A 21,249-nucleotide genomic window follows, 5' to 3' on the forward strand; every position below is an offset into this window, starting at 1 on the left:
AGATCTAGCTCTGAAAATTTTCTTATTTGAACTAACTTTGAATGTCACAACGATAATATCTCGTAATATTCTTTCTTCGAAAAGGTGCCATGCAGTGTTTCGCTACATTACAATGATAGTAAATTAATGGTCTTTATCACAGGTTCCTAATTAATTATTATTGACAAGTAATTTATTACGATTAAAAGCCAAAATTTCAAATCAGACGGGAGAAACTTTCTGAATTCGGCTAAATCTCTTACTCTGCTACGGAAATGTAAGCGGGAGATATTTGTTTTTATAAAATATCGGTAGGCTCCCTTCGAAAGCCAGAGACTTAAGTTGCTGTCTTTGTAAGAATCATGCAAAATCAGAAAAATGTGATACACCCTAAAAAAGGCTACATATTTTTATTTTTGTACTTAAGTTGTTTTATGGGTCTATACTATGAAATGTGTAATTATTCATTCGAATCTGCCTGCTCCTAGGAGATAATCAACATTGAAAATCCAATAGATTCTATTGTTTTTGAGCGTCATCTACAGAGTTATCTCCCTTAATTTTGAAATCTACAGTGCATTCTATATAATTTTTATCTCCAAAGAACACAGGTTATATGAAAAACCACATGTTAATTTCTGTTTACTATGACATTTCAAACAAAATATCAAAAATAAAAATATGTAGGCTTTTTACCCATGAATCACATTTTGCATGATCCTTAGCTGGAGTGCTACTTAATACTTTTGATAACATTCAATACGTAATGGCCTGATGCTTTGTATTATTTTAAATATATTATAATTTGATACTATATGAATTTTGAGAAGAAAAAAAAAGCATTGAAATCTTTTTAAAACAAAACCTGAGAGGAGTTTTTGACATTACAATGTGAATCATTTAACGATGCTTATTAAAAGAAAAGTGAAGAGAAAAGAAGAACCTGTTCCAATTCACATGTTAAACGCATTTCTGTTCTTCCATTTCATTTCCGGCGACGAAGGAATGATGTTTTAAACATCTAAAGCGTGAGAACAATGAAGACCCCCTTATTGGGAAATTGTAATTTCTAAATTAATTAATTGTCAAAGACAGTATAAGAAGTTATCTCACAAACACCGAAAATTCGTGTAAATTTAACGGTATTTGCATGCTTTACACATTTGTAAGATGGTCTACTCTAAACAGTCAGTTATAACCGTGTAATGATATAGGCGGCTTTTAAACAAGTGTAACAAAAATTGCGTTGTCTCATACTAAAATATACGGTTTTGACCAAGTAACGGCGCCATCAATGTTTATACAAGGAGAAAGAAATATATAGAGTTTGCAAAGCATGTTTTTTTTTATTCTTCATCTCCTCTAATCCTTGAGTTACACCCATTTACAGCTTTTGATGATGACGATGAATATGACGACAGTGAGGAAAATGTCAATAGGAACGATGAAAAGACCTGCGTTACAGCACATTTTGGAAAAAAAACAGACACTTGGAAACTTTCTACACAATGTAATCATGTTTATAGATAAGTAGTTAATCAAGAATCGTAAAATCTGTGTGTTGGGAAAGGGTTGGAGAGTAGTCATTTTTGTTTTGAAATATACATGTAAGGTGTCAATATTTCTTACTTAACATGATACGGGAGGTAATTTTTTATAATGAAAAATTAGGAACCCCACATCCCTCGCAGTATGACAAGTCCACTATAACAGGCACATCAAGTGTTTCTCGTGCTTTTCACTTTAACAGTAATTTAAAATCTCAGTGAACACGTACTTTTGTTTTACTGATTTGTTTAGACTGATATCATAGCTTATCTGAAAATAGTGTGAGTTTAAAAGAGAAAAATGACGAAAAACTATTAATAGAATGTTGAAATTTTCTATAAGAAACCAAATACTTGTAATGCATTGAAATCAGTAATTGTAAATCACAGTGATATTTTTACCACTACTCGTATATTTAATGTCCGGAATCCTCCAATGGCGAATTGGAATTCTACTTTCTTCTAGGACAAATTTGAATTCCAGCGTGCCCTAGGTTTTAACCAGTGCAAATTAGAATTCTAAGTTGTCCTAGGAGAAATAGAATTCCAATCTGCACTGGGGGTATTCTGGAGCCTACTGGTTTAAAGTTTAAACATATCAAAGATAAAGATAAAAAGGTATTTAATGTACTTAGGACAGTTTCCTGGTATATTAAAATACTTCTTATTCATTATTTCATTGATTGACTTTTTTATGATTGTATAAGTGAGACAGCCAAGTTAAAGATGTCTTTATTTCTTTATCTAATGGTTTTAAACCAATCATCTCTTATGGTACGTTTTCTGTGACAGGTGTAATTAAATTAACCTTTGGGCTAAATCCTTTTAACATAGATCAAAAGTGTTGCTCACATATTTACCTTAAATCACAAATAATTGTTCTAAGAAAACTTATTGGTATACGAAAGTCACCAGCCATAGAAATATGACAGGGAAAATTTGTTCTTTCTGGAACAAACTACAATTCTATGTTAATGTGTTTGGAGACAGAAAAAGGGAATAACATAGCTGAAGGAGCAAAAGTATTCTGTTATCAAGAAATAACATCTTAGAACAGACCATTCGGGTCGAAACAAAACATGGCAAAAAGTTAAAACTAGTTATGCTGGAATATGTTATTCGCTTATTGGTATGTTTTAGAAGCTAGCTATAACATAATCAACCAGAAATCCATTGAAGAAGCCAATTGCTGGGCAACCAATTATTTCTTTGGTTTCAAAAATGTTGTAATAAATGAGATATCATTGTTTTGATATTTTATTGTTTTAGTTTTCTAAAATAAATTTGTAGTTTGATGGAATAAATTATAGTTCAATGAATACAATATATCCAAAATATCCAACAACATTCAATATTTCCATAAATTATAAGTATATTTTACTTTCAAAATGTTTAATAATATCCAGAATTCCCCTGACCATTAAATCTAGTGTGGTTCCAGATCCTACTTAAATTGAAGATGGTGTCCTGTACTTGTGTAATACTTGAGAGTGCAGATAATTATACAAAATTGTACAATATGCATCTCAGGCCAAAACGAAAAATAATCTGTAATCACATGTTTTTTCAATAGATCACAAGGCCATTTTCAAAATATTCCTCGATAGAAGATCGTACAGGAATGGATCGTAAGTTAAAACACTTAAACTAATTTAGTAACAGTATTTAAAAAAAAATCAGACAGGATAATATTTCTGTACATCAAAAAACCAATTTTTCTTTTATTTCTTATTCAGAAATAATTACATACCACATTACAAGTCTTAGTTTTTCACTGTGCTTTTGCACTTTTAAATTTAACATTGTATAAATTGTACATGGTTAGTTATTTGGAAGATTTATCGTTCTAATTTGGTTGATTCAAGTGCAAAATGAATACATGGTCTTCTCTAAAATATAGACCCGTATGCCCAAAAGATTATTGTTACATAAAAACGTGATGGATTTAGGTAAAAAAAGCATACATGTAGTTTGTTTGGTGGGTTTGTCTGCACAATACATCATCAATATGTGCATATTTGCCTGCAATAAAGACTAGTGCAACATTTCGAAATTTTAAATATCACATATCTAAACCAACTTTATGTAAAATACCACACACTCCAACGGTATCTATTACATACTATATCTACATATACTTTTTTAAATTGCGATTTAAACCGGAAAAGCATTTATCAATATATTTTATTGCCTTCCTTCTCTTCAGTTTATATCTGTTGGCTATTTTTACGTTCAGGCTGTGAACGTGCATTATGCTGTATCTGAATTGTCTCATCAATGACCTTTCGATAACTTTTTGCCGATATTTATACGTTATATAATCTTATTTTAATAAAACCTGACGAAACATGAACAGTGCTAATTATTTTTGTATTAGAAATCCTCGAGGTTCATGGAATGTTACTTGAATCGAGTTTCAATCAACACACGATTACGTACGAGGACACATCTCTCAAGAAATGAATGTTAAAAAATACACATAACATTGGAAAAACTCACAATATTAAACAATTCTCGTTAACATGTTCGTTATTAGTTGATATTTCCTTACCCAACCAGTGGTGTTGGTCCAGCCCCCCTCCCAGATTTTAGTAAAGTCTGAGTTGCTCATTCAATTTTGTATATACATGAGTGTTAATTTGCTTATTACGTGATCTTTATATAATCGTTACTCATAGATAGTTTTACCTTTAAATATCGTTCTAAGCCTGCTTCCCGAAGCTTGATTTCTCTATCAACACACATATATAGAATCTACAACGATAACGAGTTGATTATGGAATTTCTCACATCGAGTGAAATAAATTTTATAGTTTTGATCGCGAGGCTGGCCGAGCTATTCAAACTGTAAAATTTATTTCACGAGATGTGAGAAATTCATAATAAACAAGATTTGAGTGTAGATTATGTTTCTCTAACGCCCTAAACGTAAAAAAATACCCAAAAATGAAAAGCGCGCGAAACGTTATGATTCCGATTCGTAGGAAACATGTTGACGTCATACATACAAAAACATTCCAAACAAAAGAAACCAGACGATTTCAAAGTTTTTTTCACTTCATATCTCCCCGAGTCTCTTCATAATTATTATTTAAGGTAAGAAAACACCAACTTTATCTCTTTTAACTGAAATATAACTACAATGACAATCGAGGCGATTCAAGATGGAGTCCAAGACAATCGATTTCTAAGCCGAACGAACTCTGAGAACAAAAACGTCACTAGTGATAAGAACATTTTTTTCCACACCGGTCAAGCGGTATGAAAATTGAAGCAAAATTAGACAAAGTGTTATTTCATACAAAACACATATTTTATAGGTCTGAAGACTGCTGTTATACAAATAGACGTATCTAAGGATAAAAGCGAATGTCTGAAGAACGCGAAGTATGTCAATATAGCGGCTATGTCAGGGGCAAAACTCATTGTTCTACCCGTAAGTTTTATACACAGCCAAACGTGGCACGGATGCATACTACTTGTTGCTAAATATAATATTTACTTCAATGGAACATGAAATAATCATAAGTTTCAGTCTGTACAAATATATATATATATGATAATCATAATCGTTTCAGTAATGAATCTGTGTATATTGTAAGCAAATGTACTCTTGAAGAATGAATAATGCATCACTGCAATAAATCTCAACAATACTTACGAAAAACGAAAAAAAATCAGCTCCTTCGGGCATCATTTCGACTGTCCAACAGATTACGATATATGAACACGAAAGGATACATCCGCTCCCTCAATCTCAAACTCGGCAAACAGATAGTTGATGCCGTGTCAGTTTGAAATTGGATCTTACCATATTGTATAGTTAGCTTCTGCAAAAATATCAAGTGTTACAAAGAAAGCTATACAGAAAAAAAAATCGACGGCCGAACAAAAGGACGAACGGACTGACACCATGATTACTATATATTTCTCGAGAAAAGAGAGTATAAAATTATTCTATCTTACAAGTACATGCAAGGCTTTAACGTGATATTGATATTATTGTATCCCTCATTCTAGGAATACTTTGCGACACTAACTAGTAGTGAAAGAATTAGAAAAGAGGCAGAATATCAAGATGGTAGAACATTCCAAATGTTATCAAGTCTAGCTAAACAGTTACAGATATTTCTGGTTGGTGGTAAGAAAAATAATTAGTATATTTGATAGGTTCTCCTTTTTATTTTTGACTTTTTCTTATGTTTCTCTAACATTAACAATTACACACAAAGGTGTCAGAGATGTTGTCATGCAGTGTGCATATATTCACCGTAAGACACTTATTTTATTAAATATGGTTTTCAATTTCCATATTTTTCCGGACATATGATATCAGCAACTAAAATGATTACCTAAAAAACCCAAATACCTTTTATATCTACATTAAAGTATGAAACCCAAACAGCCTTAATAGTTTCATCATTAACAATATATTTGCCAAATTGATTAATTGAAATCGGCATCATATTGATGTGTAGTGAAATTTACAGTAACCAACACACAGACAATCAATTTATAAGATAATTTCTATTTATAATGATTCTTTTCATGGAATAATGTTCTTACAACAACCGGTTCAGTACCGATGAAGGACAATGAAGACGACTTGCCTTATAACACATGCAAGGTTTTCGGCCCTAATGGAATAGAATTGTGTACATATAACAAGGTGAACTCATGCTATTAGATTTATATTCTAATGAAGTGTAATAATAAAATAATCTAGGGAGTAGTCAAAAGGAATAGTAAAAGGAAAGTCCATATAACAAATGGCAATATCACGGAAAAAAAACGAAAATTTGGAAAACCATCGCAATGGTCTTTACTTGGTACAGGTATTTCAAATGAAAGATGGTTTAAAGCAGGTTTTATAGTGCGCTACACTTCCGGCTTCAAATACGGTTCATTATTTTCGGAATATTTCAATACAAATAGACAGCTTAGAATTGCCACATGTCAGATCAGTAACACCAGTAGTCTAAACAATACTTAAACCATTGTTGTGACGTCAATCTATTGTTTTAACAGTCGATGGTTTTTAAACGAATCAACGATGGACAAGCAATAGACAAAACTTTCTAAAAACAACTCAGTGAGTAGTTTTTAGAAAGTGTAAGCCGTTGTTTGATTTATCAGTACGCCATTAATTACCATTAATCCAAAAAAGAACTAAAGAAAAAGTTTGACTTCTGTATATCCGCGATTCTATAGATGGGTTGCCGCATTGTTTATCACGAACTGGCGTTTAACTGTGCACTTCGCTTGCATCGTAGTGATATCGATGATTTTCTATTTCAAGATTAATAATTCATTAAGATCGTACATGTGCGTTGCAGTTGTTGGTCGGAAGAAAACCGTTTAGGATTCTTTTGTAACTTGGGCGTCTATTGCATGTACCCGAGGATTTTTCTACCGACCAGTTTGCTGGACTGAAATTCAAGAAAAAATAAGCGAATACAATTTATCATTTCATAGTTAATTTAATCATAAAATGGTAAACTTAAATTAATGACTTTTTCGAGAGAAATGATATTATTTTTAATACAAAAAAAACCTGCTACAAATGCCTCAGCTATCTGTCTCCCGTTTTCAGTTTTTAAAATCCAACTGCTAAGGCAAAAAAGGGAAAAAAAAGAATGGTAGTTTCCTTTTATCAATACAACTTTTAGACTTTGTGTCTACTATTTCCATAAAACCTCTCGAATCCCTGTTAACGCAGGAACAACCGGCCGACCACACTTGTACCGTAATACTTTTATACGAAGATGGCACAATACACCCATCCACAAATAGATACTTAACGAAAATAATAATTTAAGATATGCATATAATAAAGAATAAGTCTTTGAGAAAGTCAGACAAAATGGGAAAAGTTTGAAACATGAAAGTAAAAAAACTCGACGATCTGACAATCCAAGAAATCTTCTTTATTTTAAAGGAACATTTTGATGACATCAAATACAAACACATTATCAACAAAACTATGCAAACCTTAACAATTGTAAAACCAAAATGTCAAAAAAAAAAAAAAAAAATTATTACCCGGTACAAACTTAAGAGGAATACAATCTGAGATGGGACATTTCATAAGGGCAAAAAGAAAACGTCTATTTAGAATTTCATACCTTAAAAAAACGGGTAAGTCGCTAAAAGGATTTCTCTTTTCTTTTAACAAGAATTGGTGCCTTTTCAATAGAATGTTAGGAAATTTAGGCATTTTAGAGCGTTTTGTAACCTTGAAATGTTCATTTGCAATGCATTTTAATGATATTTCAATTCATTTATGTAGATAAAATAAAAAAAAAATGCGTCTTTTTTTTTATTCTGGTGGTACAAATGATCAAATTACAGTGTCTAAATGATTGGTTCTTGTTTGACATGTTTCCAAAACACACACACACTCATTTATCACTACATAGAGGCCGTTACTTACATCTAACGATACATCTATGATGTACCATAGTTTATGAAAAATTAGTTGGACATTTTGCAAAAGTAATGCATGAGGAATTACACTCTCCTGTTTTCACATGCCCGGTTACTACACAAACTCTTTTTAGTGTCTTATATTTGTAGATAGAAATACACGTCAAAAAGAGTACATGCAATTTATTTTGTTGTAATATGATAGCTACCTTTAAGAACCACATGTGTATAAATGATTTGTTTTTCAAAATTAGAAAGAAACGGAGACAAACCTTTAAACTTTTTCATTGAAAAACAATATTATGATAGAAATGCTATTGATACGTAAAAAGAATTCACTCGTCCTTCGGGCTCGTGGTTTATTTTTTTTCGAATCAACGGCATTTCATTGTATCTCTATTACAGACGAAATGATCAATTTACAAGGTAAATAACTGTACAAAGAAAAACAACCTTTAATTATGAGTAACCAAGGGTCACCTGCTCAATTGTTTTGGAATAAAATGTTACTCTTTATAAGCATATTAAAGGATGGGTGAATATGGCCGTTTTTCTGCGTTAGATATGCTCACTAATTTGCTGGAATATTTTGTATTTACTTGAACTTTAAAAAATACTAAATTGGGCGTAAAAAATAATATATATATATAAGTTAAAAACAGTATAAAGTAACACGTGATTCACTATCTGAACTGGATCGTTTACTTGTAAAAAGGTTATGATTCTACATTTGTCAAGACAGTGCATATCAAAACTAAAACTAATGCTTGCGATTGTGCTTATAGATGCATTTGTGTAATGATACCGATTTTGGTATTGGTGTCAATGTCAGCGAGGTTGATATGGTCAGATCTGGGAATGAACTTGCAACGTTTGACATTGGTAAGGTTCTTTTTAGAGTTTAAAACTACTTCTGACTTAGTATTAAAGTTTGGAACCAAGTTAAACCTAAATAATATAAACGTTTCTAACGATTTAAGTAGCACTCCAGCTAAGGATCATGCAAAATGTGATTTATGGGTAAAAAGCCTACATATTTTTATTTTTGATATTTTGTTTGAAATGTCATAGTAAACAGAAATTAACATGTGGTTTTTCATATAACCCGTGCTCTTTGGAGATAAAAATTATATAGAATGCACTGTAGATTTCTAAATTAAGGGAGATAACTCTCAAATGACGCTCAAATACAATGGAATATACTGGATTTTCAATGTTGATTATCTCCTAAGAGCAGGCAAATTTGAATGAATAATTACACATTTCACAGTATAGACCAATAAAACAACTTAATTACAAAAAAAAAAATATGTAGCCTTTTTTTGGAGTGTATCACACTTTTCAGATTTGCATGATTCTTACAAAGACAGCTACTTAATTGGGCAGAGAGCTAAAACAAAAATGGCAATGTGAATTTTAATGACGATTGTAAGTTACTTCAGTAACTATCTTTATAAGTATTTCAATTCTACATGTTCAGACTTTTACATGTATCATAATGGTATTATTTCATGGTTAATGATGTTTTTAACATATAAATATTCCTAATGATTTTACATTGATTTGATTTGAAGTTGGGTTCTTTAATCTTTAGGTTAAATCATGTTATAAAATTTAGTTATTTTTTGCATTTAAAATTGAAACATTGTTTGGTTTTGTGTGTTGTATTGTGCTTAGTTTTATAGTTCAGCAGCCCTTTTCACAAAAAATCGTAAGAGTAAAATTAGTCGTAAGTTGTGACGTCACAATACTTAACTCTATTATAACATCATAACTTACAACTAATTTTACACTTACGATTTTTAGTGGAAAGGGCCGCAGGCATGGCATGAGCTAAGGCTAATATATGTGCTATATAAATATTGTAAATAATGATGATATGAAGCGATTATTTTTCGCTAAAAATGGATGGTCTCAGATTTATAAACATTTGTAAGCCATGTTGTAGCCAAACGTTTTGAAACTTAATTGCGATAAAAAATCTGATTCATACAGATTTCTACCTCTGTACGAAAGAGAACAAAATAGTCTTTAATTAATATTAATATGAAAAAATCATGACAAATGAGTTCAAAATCAAAACACGTAAAAAAGACGATATTTTCCGCTTGTCATAAAAACGCACAATCTTTATGTTGATTAATAAAAGTGTTTTTCTCCCCCCGAGATTCTTCTTGTTACAGGTGATAACTATTTAACTTACAGGGAAGTTCAGGATTGGACTCAGTATTTGCGCAGATTTGAAATTTCCTGAATTGTTCATTCTCTATAACCAGTTAGGTAAGACAAGTTTTTTTTATCTACTACAATTTATTCTTGAGAGCAATTCATTCTTACTAATTCTGTGAGCGGGTAAAATTGCGAAGATAAATCGCAGCAAAATAGGCCATTCATTGTGAAATACATGTAAAGCAGAGTGTTATCGTGTAAATTTCCGAATAGCATCTGCACTCGTTTGTAATTAATATATTTTGTTGTAAACCAGATGGTTTCAGTATATACAGTTCATGCTATCATACATCTAAGAACAAGAATCGTTTATGATCAAATATCCGCTTACTATTTTGTATTAAACTTTGTTACAATTCGAGATAAGAAAATAAGATATCGGCAACAATTACCGGAACGTGAAAATAGAAAATTAAAAAAAATCGAAATTCAAAATCTACAAACACAATGTAGCGAACAGTATACAATACAATTACATATAAAACTGAAGATAGGGAAAACAAACATCACACTAAACACTAATGCACTAAATAAAATATCCTATATAGCATTATCAACTATCTGTATTTCTTGCTGGCTTTTGCCCGCAGCAGTGCTAAGCTTGTCGTAAAAGGCGACTAAATAGTGCTCAGAACGTTAGCCGGGGGCTAGGGCGCTCTGCCCACAGAGCAACTGGGTTGTGTGTCCCAGGTGGTGGAATTGGGTACCCCTGGCGTGTTACATGCTGGGATTGTCATGCTATAATACGGAAAACCTGACCTCAAACCATAATGATGCACCGTGTTGGGAAAGATGCCACGTTGCTGGCATGTTAAAAACCCTACTGTGGTATTCGATAGGAGTAGGAACATTTGTGCTCCGCTGCAGGAGGCTAAATTGCCCGACCCTTACCATTCCTACCTTTTTATAGTGGCAAACAAAATTTGTTGAACCTATTATCTTTGTGTCAATCCCTTTTTTCATTCCATCATCTTCATTTCATTTTATCATCCATTTCATGTTCATTGCTTGAATATAGCTGAAATATTGCTGCTCGGGCGTTAAACACCAACAATCAAACAATCTATCAATCTTAGTGGCTTTGTTTTGTTCATTGATGCAATGATTTTTCAACTTTTTTCGACATTAAAACAATCTGTAGCATATATGTTATGTTTTGAACATCAGATGTTGTTCGGAAATTACCAAAAGGCAATAGTAATTTGAAATCACCCTTGGTTGTAGGCTGTAACGTTATAGTTAGTTCCGCACAATTTGAATGTACAGAAATTGGACCGGCGGAGATAGTTAATAGAGCTCGAGCAATTGATAATCGGATGTATGTGATTTCTGCAGCTCCAGCCTTCAACAGAAATACAGTATATCAATCGTATGGACACAGCATCATCGTCGATCCATCGTAAGCAAAATTAGATTTTTTTTATCGATGATAAGAGAACAAATATCGATTTCGTAAAAAAAATATTTCAAAACATTGACTGTCATCGGTTCATAATTGATACACAGATGTGAGGGAAATGTCCTGTAGATATTTACAGTGCAGCGAATATTTGATTTAATATACTACACAAGAGGTCATTAAAGTCATTAAGGTGTGGTAGAATTTTAACGTATCATCAAGTTTTGGTTAGCCAAAAGCCAACTGAAATATGTCGATCAAGGAAGGAAAGCACACGACCCCCTCCCCGTTCACGCTAAAAACCCCATTCACTAAAATCTGATTATCAGGCGACAGTTTCACAAAGAGTCGTAAGTGTAAAATCGATCGTAAGTAATGACGTCATAACAGAAAATAGCATTGTTACGTCATAACTTACGATCAATTTTACACTTACGACTTTTTGTGAAACTGACGCCTGATGCATTACTTTTTTTTCTGATCGTTCATATTCGTTCGTTGCTTTGCTTCTAATTGTATTCTTTTCTCTCTTAACTCTACTTTGACATTGGTATAAAATGTATATGTATCAAGCTAAAACAATAGTTATAATGTCTTGTTTATGTTTATCAGTCGATATTTATATCTTTTAGGGGTAAAATTTTACGACAAGCAGGGTTTGGACAAGAAATCGTTGAAGCCGAATTAGGTAAACAATTTAAAGTATACCGTATAAATATTATGGATGAGGGGAATATGTCAAAGAAACAATAACCCCACCTGAATGAAAAATGTCAGCTAAAAGTTATAAGTAATTTGGTAATTATTAAAACTATCTGACAGGTAATCTTGTTTAGTGTATAAAAATTTTCTTCCTTTTTATACAAGATGGTTTAAGTTTAAGTTTAAAAGAACAAATGGTGTAATACTGCCGTTTATATTTCGTTTGTGGATTATAAAACTATGTAATTTATTGCCTGCCTACTTATATTTAGTCTGTGGATTATAACTGATGTAATACCTTGTCTTTTTTTTTATACTACGTCTGTGCATTATAAATAATGCATCTTGCCTTGCTAGTATATATTTCGTTTGTTGATTATACTTCAGATTTACAAGATGTCGAATGTGCAAGGAATAAACAACACTTAGACAGAATGAGACGAAATGACATATATTCTGTAATAAAGCATGAAATCTCAAATTAGCCGATTTTCCCGAGAGCGATGGTGTTTGATGATGATATCGATGGCAGATTGTCTATATGGATATTCCGTACTTGCATTGGTTGTCTCAAATTAACATAATTGCAAACTCGACGTCAGTTCGTGCCCATTTTCGATTTAATCATAGTTTTCTTCAGCCGTACCTTCATGGAGGTAGAGTTTTCTTCATATTTTCTTATTTGTTATGCGTTTCACAGTCTATAGAAACCAAACATCAATATTTACGCTTGATAAGCACAAAGAGTAAAATAATTTCTTACAAAAAATGTCATTGTTCTTCTGCCATTTTTGTTGCTATGTGACGATTGTTGACTGATAATTGTATTTTTTAATTTCTATGTTGACAAAAATGTAATTTCTGTTTTGTGATATGAATGGGCAAATTACTTAACACATGAAAAATCAGTAGGGGTCAATAAAACTGTAGACCAATTTCAATTTCAAATTTGAACAATATGTTCTATATGTGACGTCGAGTATAGTAGGAATCCTGTATAGAGAATTGTTGCAATATCTAATTCTCAGCAAATAACTTATACCACAGGAAAAAATCGAATTTGCATTTCTTCTAAAACACAGGATTTATTTAATCATCCTGGGATCATAACAAAGCAATCAAATGGAAGTTTTATTCTATTTGCAAAAGACTAAAATCTTGCTTTAATTAAAAAAAATGCTACGGTGATTCAATTTTTCCCCCTTCAATAAAGAAAATCACAACGACAAGATCTCTATTTCTAGCTTTATCTTAAAATTAAATGAGTTGCTAAAATTGCATTTTTTAAAGTGACTCTGTTTTTTTTGTGACCCCGCCTTGCCAAGTGTGACAAGAAGCTAGACTACTACTGATTTTTTACACACTTGCAATGTGACAGAAGCCGCTGGTGGCTAAGCAATACATAGTAATCATTCCGGAGCCCCTGATGACATTGTCGATATTTTGTGGAAGTGTTTTTTGTTTTGTCTGTTGTTTTCCTAATCATAAGCTTTTATATGTAATTGAAGTTATTATGTTCAGTACATTGTGTTTGTAGGTCGTTACTGTTTCTTAAATTCACGCGTACTTGAATGTCGACTTCTTTGATATGTCTTTTTATTACCAACGTTTCTGATCGTTATGGAGTGTCATTATACATCATGAAAATCTTCCTCCTTTCATTCATCTTGTCATCATACACCATGAAAGTCTTCCTCCTTTCATTCATCTTGTCATTATACACCATGAAAGTCTTCCTCCTTTCATTCATCTTGTCATTATACACCATGAAAGTCTTCCTCCTTTCATTCATCTTGTCATCATACATCATGAAAGTCTTCCTCCTTTCATTCATCTTGTCATCATACATCATGAAAGTCTTCCTCCTTTCATTCATCTTGTCATCATACACCATGGAAGTCTTCCTCCTTTCATTCATCTTGTCATCATACACCATGGAAGTCTTCCTCCTTTCATTCATGTTGTCATCATACACCATGAAAGTCTTCCTCCTTTCATTCATCTTGTCATCATACACCATGAAAGTCTTCCTCCTTTCATTCATCTTGTCATCATACACCATGAAAGTCTTCCTCCTTTCATTCATCTTGTCATCATACACCATGAAAGTCTTCCTCCTTTCATTCATCTTGTCATCATACATCATGAAAGTCTTCCTCCTTTCATTCATCTTGTCATCATACATCATGAAAGTCTTCCTCCTTTCATTCATCTTGTCATCATACACCATGAAAGTCTTCCTCCTTTCATTCATCTTGTCATCATACACCATGAAAGTCTTCCTCCTTTCATTCATCTTGTCATCATACATCATGAAAGTCTTCCTCCTTTCATTCATCTTGTCATTATACACCATGAAAGTCTTCCTCCTTTCATTCATCTTGTCATTATACACCATGAAAGTCTTCCTCCTTTCATTCATCTTGTCATCATACATCATGAAAGTCTTCCTCCTTTCATTCATCTTGTCATTATACATCATGGAAGTCTTCCTCCTTTCACTCATCTTGTCATCATACACCATGGAAGTCTTCCTCCTTTCATTCATCTTGTCATTATACACCATGAAAGTCTTCCTCCTTTCATTCATCTTGTCATCATACACCATGAAAGTCTTCCTCCTTTCATTCATCTTGTCATCATACATCATGAAAGTCGTCCTCCTTTCATTCATCTTGTCATCATACATCATGAAAGTCGTCCTCCTTTCATTCATCTTGTCATCATACACCATGAAAGTCTTCCTCCTTTCATTCATCTTGTCATCATACACCATGGAAGTCTTCCTCCTTTCATTCATCTTGTCATCATACACCATGGAAGTCTTCCTCCTTTCATTCATCTTGTCATCATACACCATGGAAGTCTTCCTCCTTTCATTCATCTTGTCATCATACACCATGAAAGTCTTCCTCCTTTCATTCATCTTGTCATCATACACCATGGAAGTCTTCCTCCTTTCATTCATCTTGTCATCATACACCATGGAAGTCTTCCTCCTTTCATTCATCTTGTCATCATACACCATGGAAGTCTTCCTCCTTTCATTCATCTTGTCATCATACACCATGGAAGTCTTCCTCCTTTCATTCATCTTGTCATCATACACCATGGAAGTCTTCCTCCTTTCATTCATCTTGTCATCATACACCATGGAAGTCTTCCTCCTTTCATTCATCTTGTCATCATACATCATGGAAGTCTTCCTCCTTTCATTCATCTTGTCATCATACACCATGAAAGTCTTCCTCCTTTCATTCATCTTGTCATCATACATCATGGAAGTCTTCCTCCTTTCAATCATCTTGTCATCATACATCATGGAAGTCTTCCTCCTTTCATTCATCTTGTCATCATACATCATGGAAGTCTTCCTCCTTTCATTCATCTTGTCATTATACACCATGGAAGTCTTCCTCCTTTCATTCATCTTGTCATCATACACCATGGAAGTCTTCCTCCTTTCATTCATCTTGTCATCATACATCATGGAAGTCTTCCTCCTTTCATTCATCTTGTCATCATACATCATGGAAGTCTTCCTCCCTTCATTCATCTTGTCATTATACACCATGAAAGTCTTCCTCCTTTCATTCATCTTGTCATTATACACCATGAAAGTCTTTCTCCTTTCATTCATCTTGTCATTATACACCATGAAAGTCTTTCTCCTTTCATTCATCTTGTCATTATACACCATGAAAGTCTTCCTCCTTTCATTCATCTTGTCATTATACACCATGAAAGTCTTCCTCCTTTCATTCATCTTGTCATTATACACCATGAAAGTCTTCCTCCTTTCATTCATCTTGTCATTATACACCATGAAAGTCTTCCTCCTTTCATTCATCTTGTCATCATACACCATGGAAGTCTTCCTCCTTTCATTCATCTTGTCATCATACATCATGGAAGTCTTCCTCCTTTCATTCATCTTGTCATCATACACCATGGAAGTCTTCCTCCTTTCATTCATCTTGTCATCATACACCATGGAAGTCTTCCTCCTTTCATTCATCTTGTCATCATACACCATGAAAGTCTTCCTCCTTTCATTCATCTTGTCATCATACACCATGAAAGTCTTCCTCCTTTCATTCATCTTGTCATCATACACCATGAAAGTCTTCCTCCTTTCATTCATCTTGTCATCATACACCATGAAAGTCTTCCTCCTTTCATTCATCTTGTCATCATACACCATGAAAGTCTTCCTCCTTTCATTCATCTTGTCATCATACACCATGAAAGTCTTCCTCCTTTCATTCATCTTGTCATCATACATCATGAAAGTCTTCCTCCTTTCATTCATCTTGTCATTATACACCATGAAAGTCTTCCTCCTTTCATTCATCTTGTCATCATACACCATGAAAGTCTTCCTCCTTTCATTCATCTTGTCATCATACACCATGAAAGTCTTCCTCCTTTCATTCATCTTGTCATCATACACCATGAAAGTCTTCCTCCTTTCATTCATCTTGTCATCATACACCATGAAAGTCTTCCTCCTTTCATTCATCTTGTCATCATACATCATGAAAGTCTTCCTCCTTTCATTCACCTTGTCATTATACATCATGAAAGTCTTCCTCCTTTCATTCATCTTGTCATCATACACCATGAAAGTCTTCCTCCTTTCATTCATCTTGTCATCATACACCATGGAAGTCTTCCTCCTTTCATTCATCTTGTCATCATACACCATGAAAGTCTTCCTCCTTTCATTCATCTTGTCATTATACACCATGAAAGTCTTCCTCCTTTCATTCATCTTGTCATCATACACCATGAAAGTCTTCCTCCTTTCATTCATCTTGTCATCATACACCATGAAAGTCTTCCTCCTTTCATTCATCTTGTCATCATACACCATGAAAGTCTTCCTCCTTTCATTCATCTTGTCATCATACACCATGAAAGTCTTCCTCCTTTCATTCATCTTGTCATCATACATCATGGAAGTCTTCCTCCTTTCATTCATCTTGTCATCATACATCATGGAAGTCTTCCTCCTTTCATTCATCTTGTCATCATACATCATGGAAGTCTTCCTCCTTTCATTCATCTTGTCATTATACACCATGGAAGTCTTCCTCCTTTCATTCATCTTGTCATCATACATCATGGAAGTCTTCCTCCTTTCATTCATCTTGTCATCATACACCATGGAAGTCTTCCTCCTTTCATTCATCTTGTCATCATACACCATGGAAGTCTTCCTCCTTTCATTCATCTTGTCATCATACACCATGGAAGTCTTCCTCCTTTCATTCATCTTGTCATCATACATCATGGAAGTCTTCCTCCTTTCATTCATCTTGTCATGATACATCATGAAAGTCTTCCTCCTTTCATTCATCTTGTCATTATACATCATGAAAGTCTTCCTCCTTTCATTCATCTTGTCATTATACATCATGAAAGTCTTCCTCCTTTCATTCATCTTGTCATTATACATCATGAAAGTCTTCCTCCTTTCATTCATCTTGTCATCATACATCATGAAAGTCTTCCTCCTTTCATTCATCTTGTCATCATACACCATGAAAGTCTTCCTCCTTTCATTCAACTTGTCATTATACATCATGAAAGTCTTCCTCCTTTCATTCATCTTGTCATCATACACCATGAAAGTCTTCCTCCTTTCATTCATCTTGTCATCATACACCATGAAAGTCTTCCTCCTTTCATTCATCTTGTCATCATACACCATGAAAGTCTTTCTCCTTTCATTCATCTTGTCATCATACACCATGAAAGTCTTCCTCCTTTCATTCATCTTGTCATCATACATCATGGAAGTCTTCCTCCTTTCATTCATCTTGTCATCATACACCATGGAAGTCTTCCTCCTTTCATTCATCTTGTCATCATACACCATGGAAGTCTTCCTCCTTTCATTCATCTTGTCATCATACACCATGGAAGTCTTCCTCCTTTCATTCATCTTGTCATCATACACCATGGAAGTCTTCCTCCTTTCATTCATCTTGTCATCATACACCATGGAAGTCTTCCTCCTTTCATTCATCTTGTCATCATACACCATGGAAGTCTTCCTCCTTTCATTCATCTTGTCATCATACACCATGGAAGTCTTCCTCCTTTCATTCATCTTGTCATCATACACCATGGAAGTCTTCCTCCTTTCATTCATCTTGTCATCATACACCATGAAAGTCTTCCTCCTTTCATTCATCTTGTCATCATACACCATGAAAGTCTTCCTCCTTTCATTCATCTTGTCATCATACACCATGGAAGTCTTCCTCCTTTCATTCATCTTGTCATTATACATCATGAAAGTCTTCCTCCTTTCATTCATCTTGTCATTATACACCATGAAAGTCTTCCTCCTTTCATTCATCTTGTCATCATACACCATGAAAGTCTTCCTCCTTTCATTCATCTTGTCATCATACACCATGAAAGTCTTCCTCCTTTCATTCATCTTGTCATCATACATCATGAAAGTCTTCCTCCTTTCATTCATCTTGTCATTATACATCATGAAAGTCTTCCTCCTTTCATTCATCTTGTCATCATACACCATGAAAGTCTTCCTCCTTTCATTCATCTTGTCATTATACACCATGAAAGTCTTCCTCCTTTCATTCATCTTGTCATTATACACCATGAAAGTCTTCCTCCTTTCATTCATCTTGTCATCATACACCATGAAAGTCTTCCTCCTTTCATTCATCTTGTCATTATACATCATGAAAGTCTTCCTCCTTTCATTCATCTTGTCATTATACACCATGAAAGTCTTCCTCCTTTCATTCATCTTGTCATTATACACCATGAAAGTCTTCCTCCTTTCATTCATCTTGTCATTATACACCATGAAAGTCTTCCTCCTTTCATTCATCTTGTCATTATACATCATGAAAGTCTTCCTCCTTTCATTCATCTTGTCATCATACATCATGAAAGTCTTCCTCCTTTCATTCATCTTGTCATCATACACCATGAAAGTCTTCCTCCTTTCATTCATCTTGTCATTATACATCATGAAAGTCTTCCTCCTTTCATTCATCTTGTCATTATACACCATGAAAGTCTTCCTCCTTTCATTCATCTTGTCATTATACACCATGAAAGTCTTCCTCCTTTCATTCATCTTGTCATTATACATCATGAAAGTCTTCCTCCTTTCATTCATCTTGTCATTATACACCATGAAAGTCTTCCTCCTTTCATTCATCTTGTCATTATACATCATGAAAGTCTTCCTCCTTTCATTCATCTTGTCATCATACACCATGAAAGTCTTCCTCCTTTCATTCATCTTGTCATCATACACCATGGAAGTCTTCCTCCTTTCATTCATCTTGTCATTATACATCATGAAAGTCTTCCTCCTTTCATTCATCTTGTCATTATACACCATGAAAGTCTTCCTCCTTTCATTCATCTTGTCATCATACACCATGAAAGTCTTCCTCCTTTCATTCATCTTGTCATCATACACCATGAAAGTCTTCCTCCTTTCATTCATCTTGTCATCATACATCATGAAAGTCTTCCTCCTTTCATTCATCTTGTCATTATACATCATGAAAGTCTTCCTCCTTTCATTCATCTTGTCATCATACACCATGAAAGTCTTCCTCCTTTCATTCATCTTGTCATTATACACCATGAAAGTCTTCCTCCTTTCATTCATCTTGTCATTATACACCATGAAAGTCTTCCTCCTTTCATTCATCTTGTCATCATACACCATGAAAGTCTTCCTCCTTTCATTCATCTTGTCATTATACATCATGAAAGTCTTCCTCCTTTCATTCATCTTGTCATTATACACCATGAAAGTCTTCCTCCTTTCATTCATCTTGTCATTATACACCATGAAAGTCTTCCTCCTTTCATTCATCTTGTCATTATACACCATGAAAGTCTTCCTCCTTTCATTCATCTTGTCATTATACATCATGAAAGTCTTCCTCCTTTCATTCATCTTGTCATCATACATCATGAAAGTCTTCCTCCTTTCATTCATCTTGTCATCATACACCATGAAAGTCTTCCTCCTTTCATTCATCTTGTCATTATACATCATGAAAGTCTTCCTCCTTTCATTCATCTTGTCATTATACACCATGAAAGTCTTCCTCCTTTCATTCATCTTGTCATTATACACCATGAAAGTCTTCCTCCTTTCATTCATCTTGTCATTATACATCATGAAAGTCTTCCTCCTTTCATTCATCTTGTCATTATACACCATGAAAGTCTTCCTCCTTTCATTCATCTTGTCATTATACATCATGAAAGTCTTCCTCCTTTCATTCATCTTGTCATCATACACCATGAAAGTCTTCCTCCTTTCATTCATCTTGTCATCATACATCATGAAAGTCTTCCTCCTTTCATTCATCTTGTCATCATACATCATGGAAGTCTTCCTCCTTTCATTCATCTTGTCATCATACACCATGGAAGTCTTCCTCCTTTCATTCATCTTGTCATCATACATCATGGAAGTCTTCCTCCTTTCATTCATCTTGTCATCATACACCATGGAAGTCTTCCTCCTTTCATTCATCTTGTCATCATACACCATGGAAGTCTTCCTCCTTTCATTCATCTTGTCATCATACACCATGGAAGTCTTCCTCCTTTCATTCATCTTGTCATCATACACCATGGAAGTCTTCCTCCTTTCATTCATCTTGTCATCATACACCATGAAAGTCTTCCTCCTTTCATTCATCTTGTCATTATACACCATGAAAGTCTTCCTCCTTTCATTCATCTTGTCATTATACACCATGAAAGTCTTTCTCCTTTCATTCATCTTGTCATCATACACCATGAAAGTCTTCCTCCTTTCATTCATCTTGTCATCATACACCATGAAAGTCTTCCTCCTTTCATTCATCTTGTCATTATACACCATGAAAGTCTTCCTCCTTTCATTCATCTTGTCATTATACACCATGAAAGTCTTCCTCCTTT

At 33.8% G+C, this 21,249-nt stretch overlaps 2 protein-coding genes across 2 annotated transcripts; both read left to right on the forward strand.

Moving 5' to 3' along the window:
• The first annotated feature begins 1,375 nt into the window (after positions 1-1,375).
• On the forward strand, positions 1,376-5,684 carry LOC148601049 (nitrilase homolog 2-like). The gene is made up of 4 exons (XM_088555496.1): positions 1,376-1,489; positions 3,100-3,154; positions 4,847-4,962; positions 5,547-5,684. Exons 1-4 carry the CDS (start codon positions 1,376-1,378, stop codon positions 5,682-5,684), a joined length of 423 nt encoding a protein of 140 aa, XP_088411622.1.
• Positions 5,685-6,066: 382 nt separating this feature from the next.
• LOC148601050 (omega-amidase NIT2-like) lies at positions 6,067-13,051 on the forward strand. The gene is made up of 6 exons (XM_088555495.1): positions 6,067-6,195; positions 8,738-8,834; positions 10,158-10,232; positions 11,406-11,580; positions 12,213-12,268; positions 12,670-13,051. The coding sequence occupies exons 1-6, from the start codon at positions 6,112-6,114 to the stop codon at positions 12,765-12,767; spliced, it is 585 nt and encodes a 194-aa protein (XP_088411621.1). The 5' UTR covers positions 6,067-6,111; the 3' UTR covers positions 12,768-13,051.
• The last annotated feature ends 8,198 nt before the right edge of the window (positions 13,052-21,249 follow it).

Source organism: Perna viridis, chromosome 12 (genome assembly GCF_037379345.1).
Source record: "Perna viridis isolate PV_CMFRI_1.1 ecotype Kerala chromosome 12, ASM3737934v1, whole genome shotgun sequence".
Taxonomy (NCBI): Eukaryota; Metazoa; Mollusca; class Bivalvia; order Mytilida; family Mytilidae; genus Perna; species Perna viridis.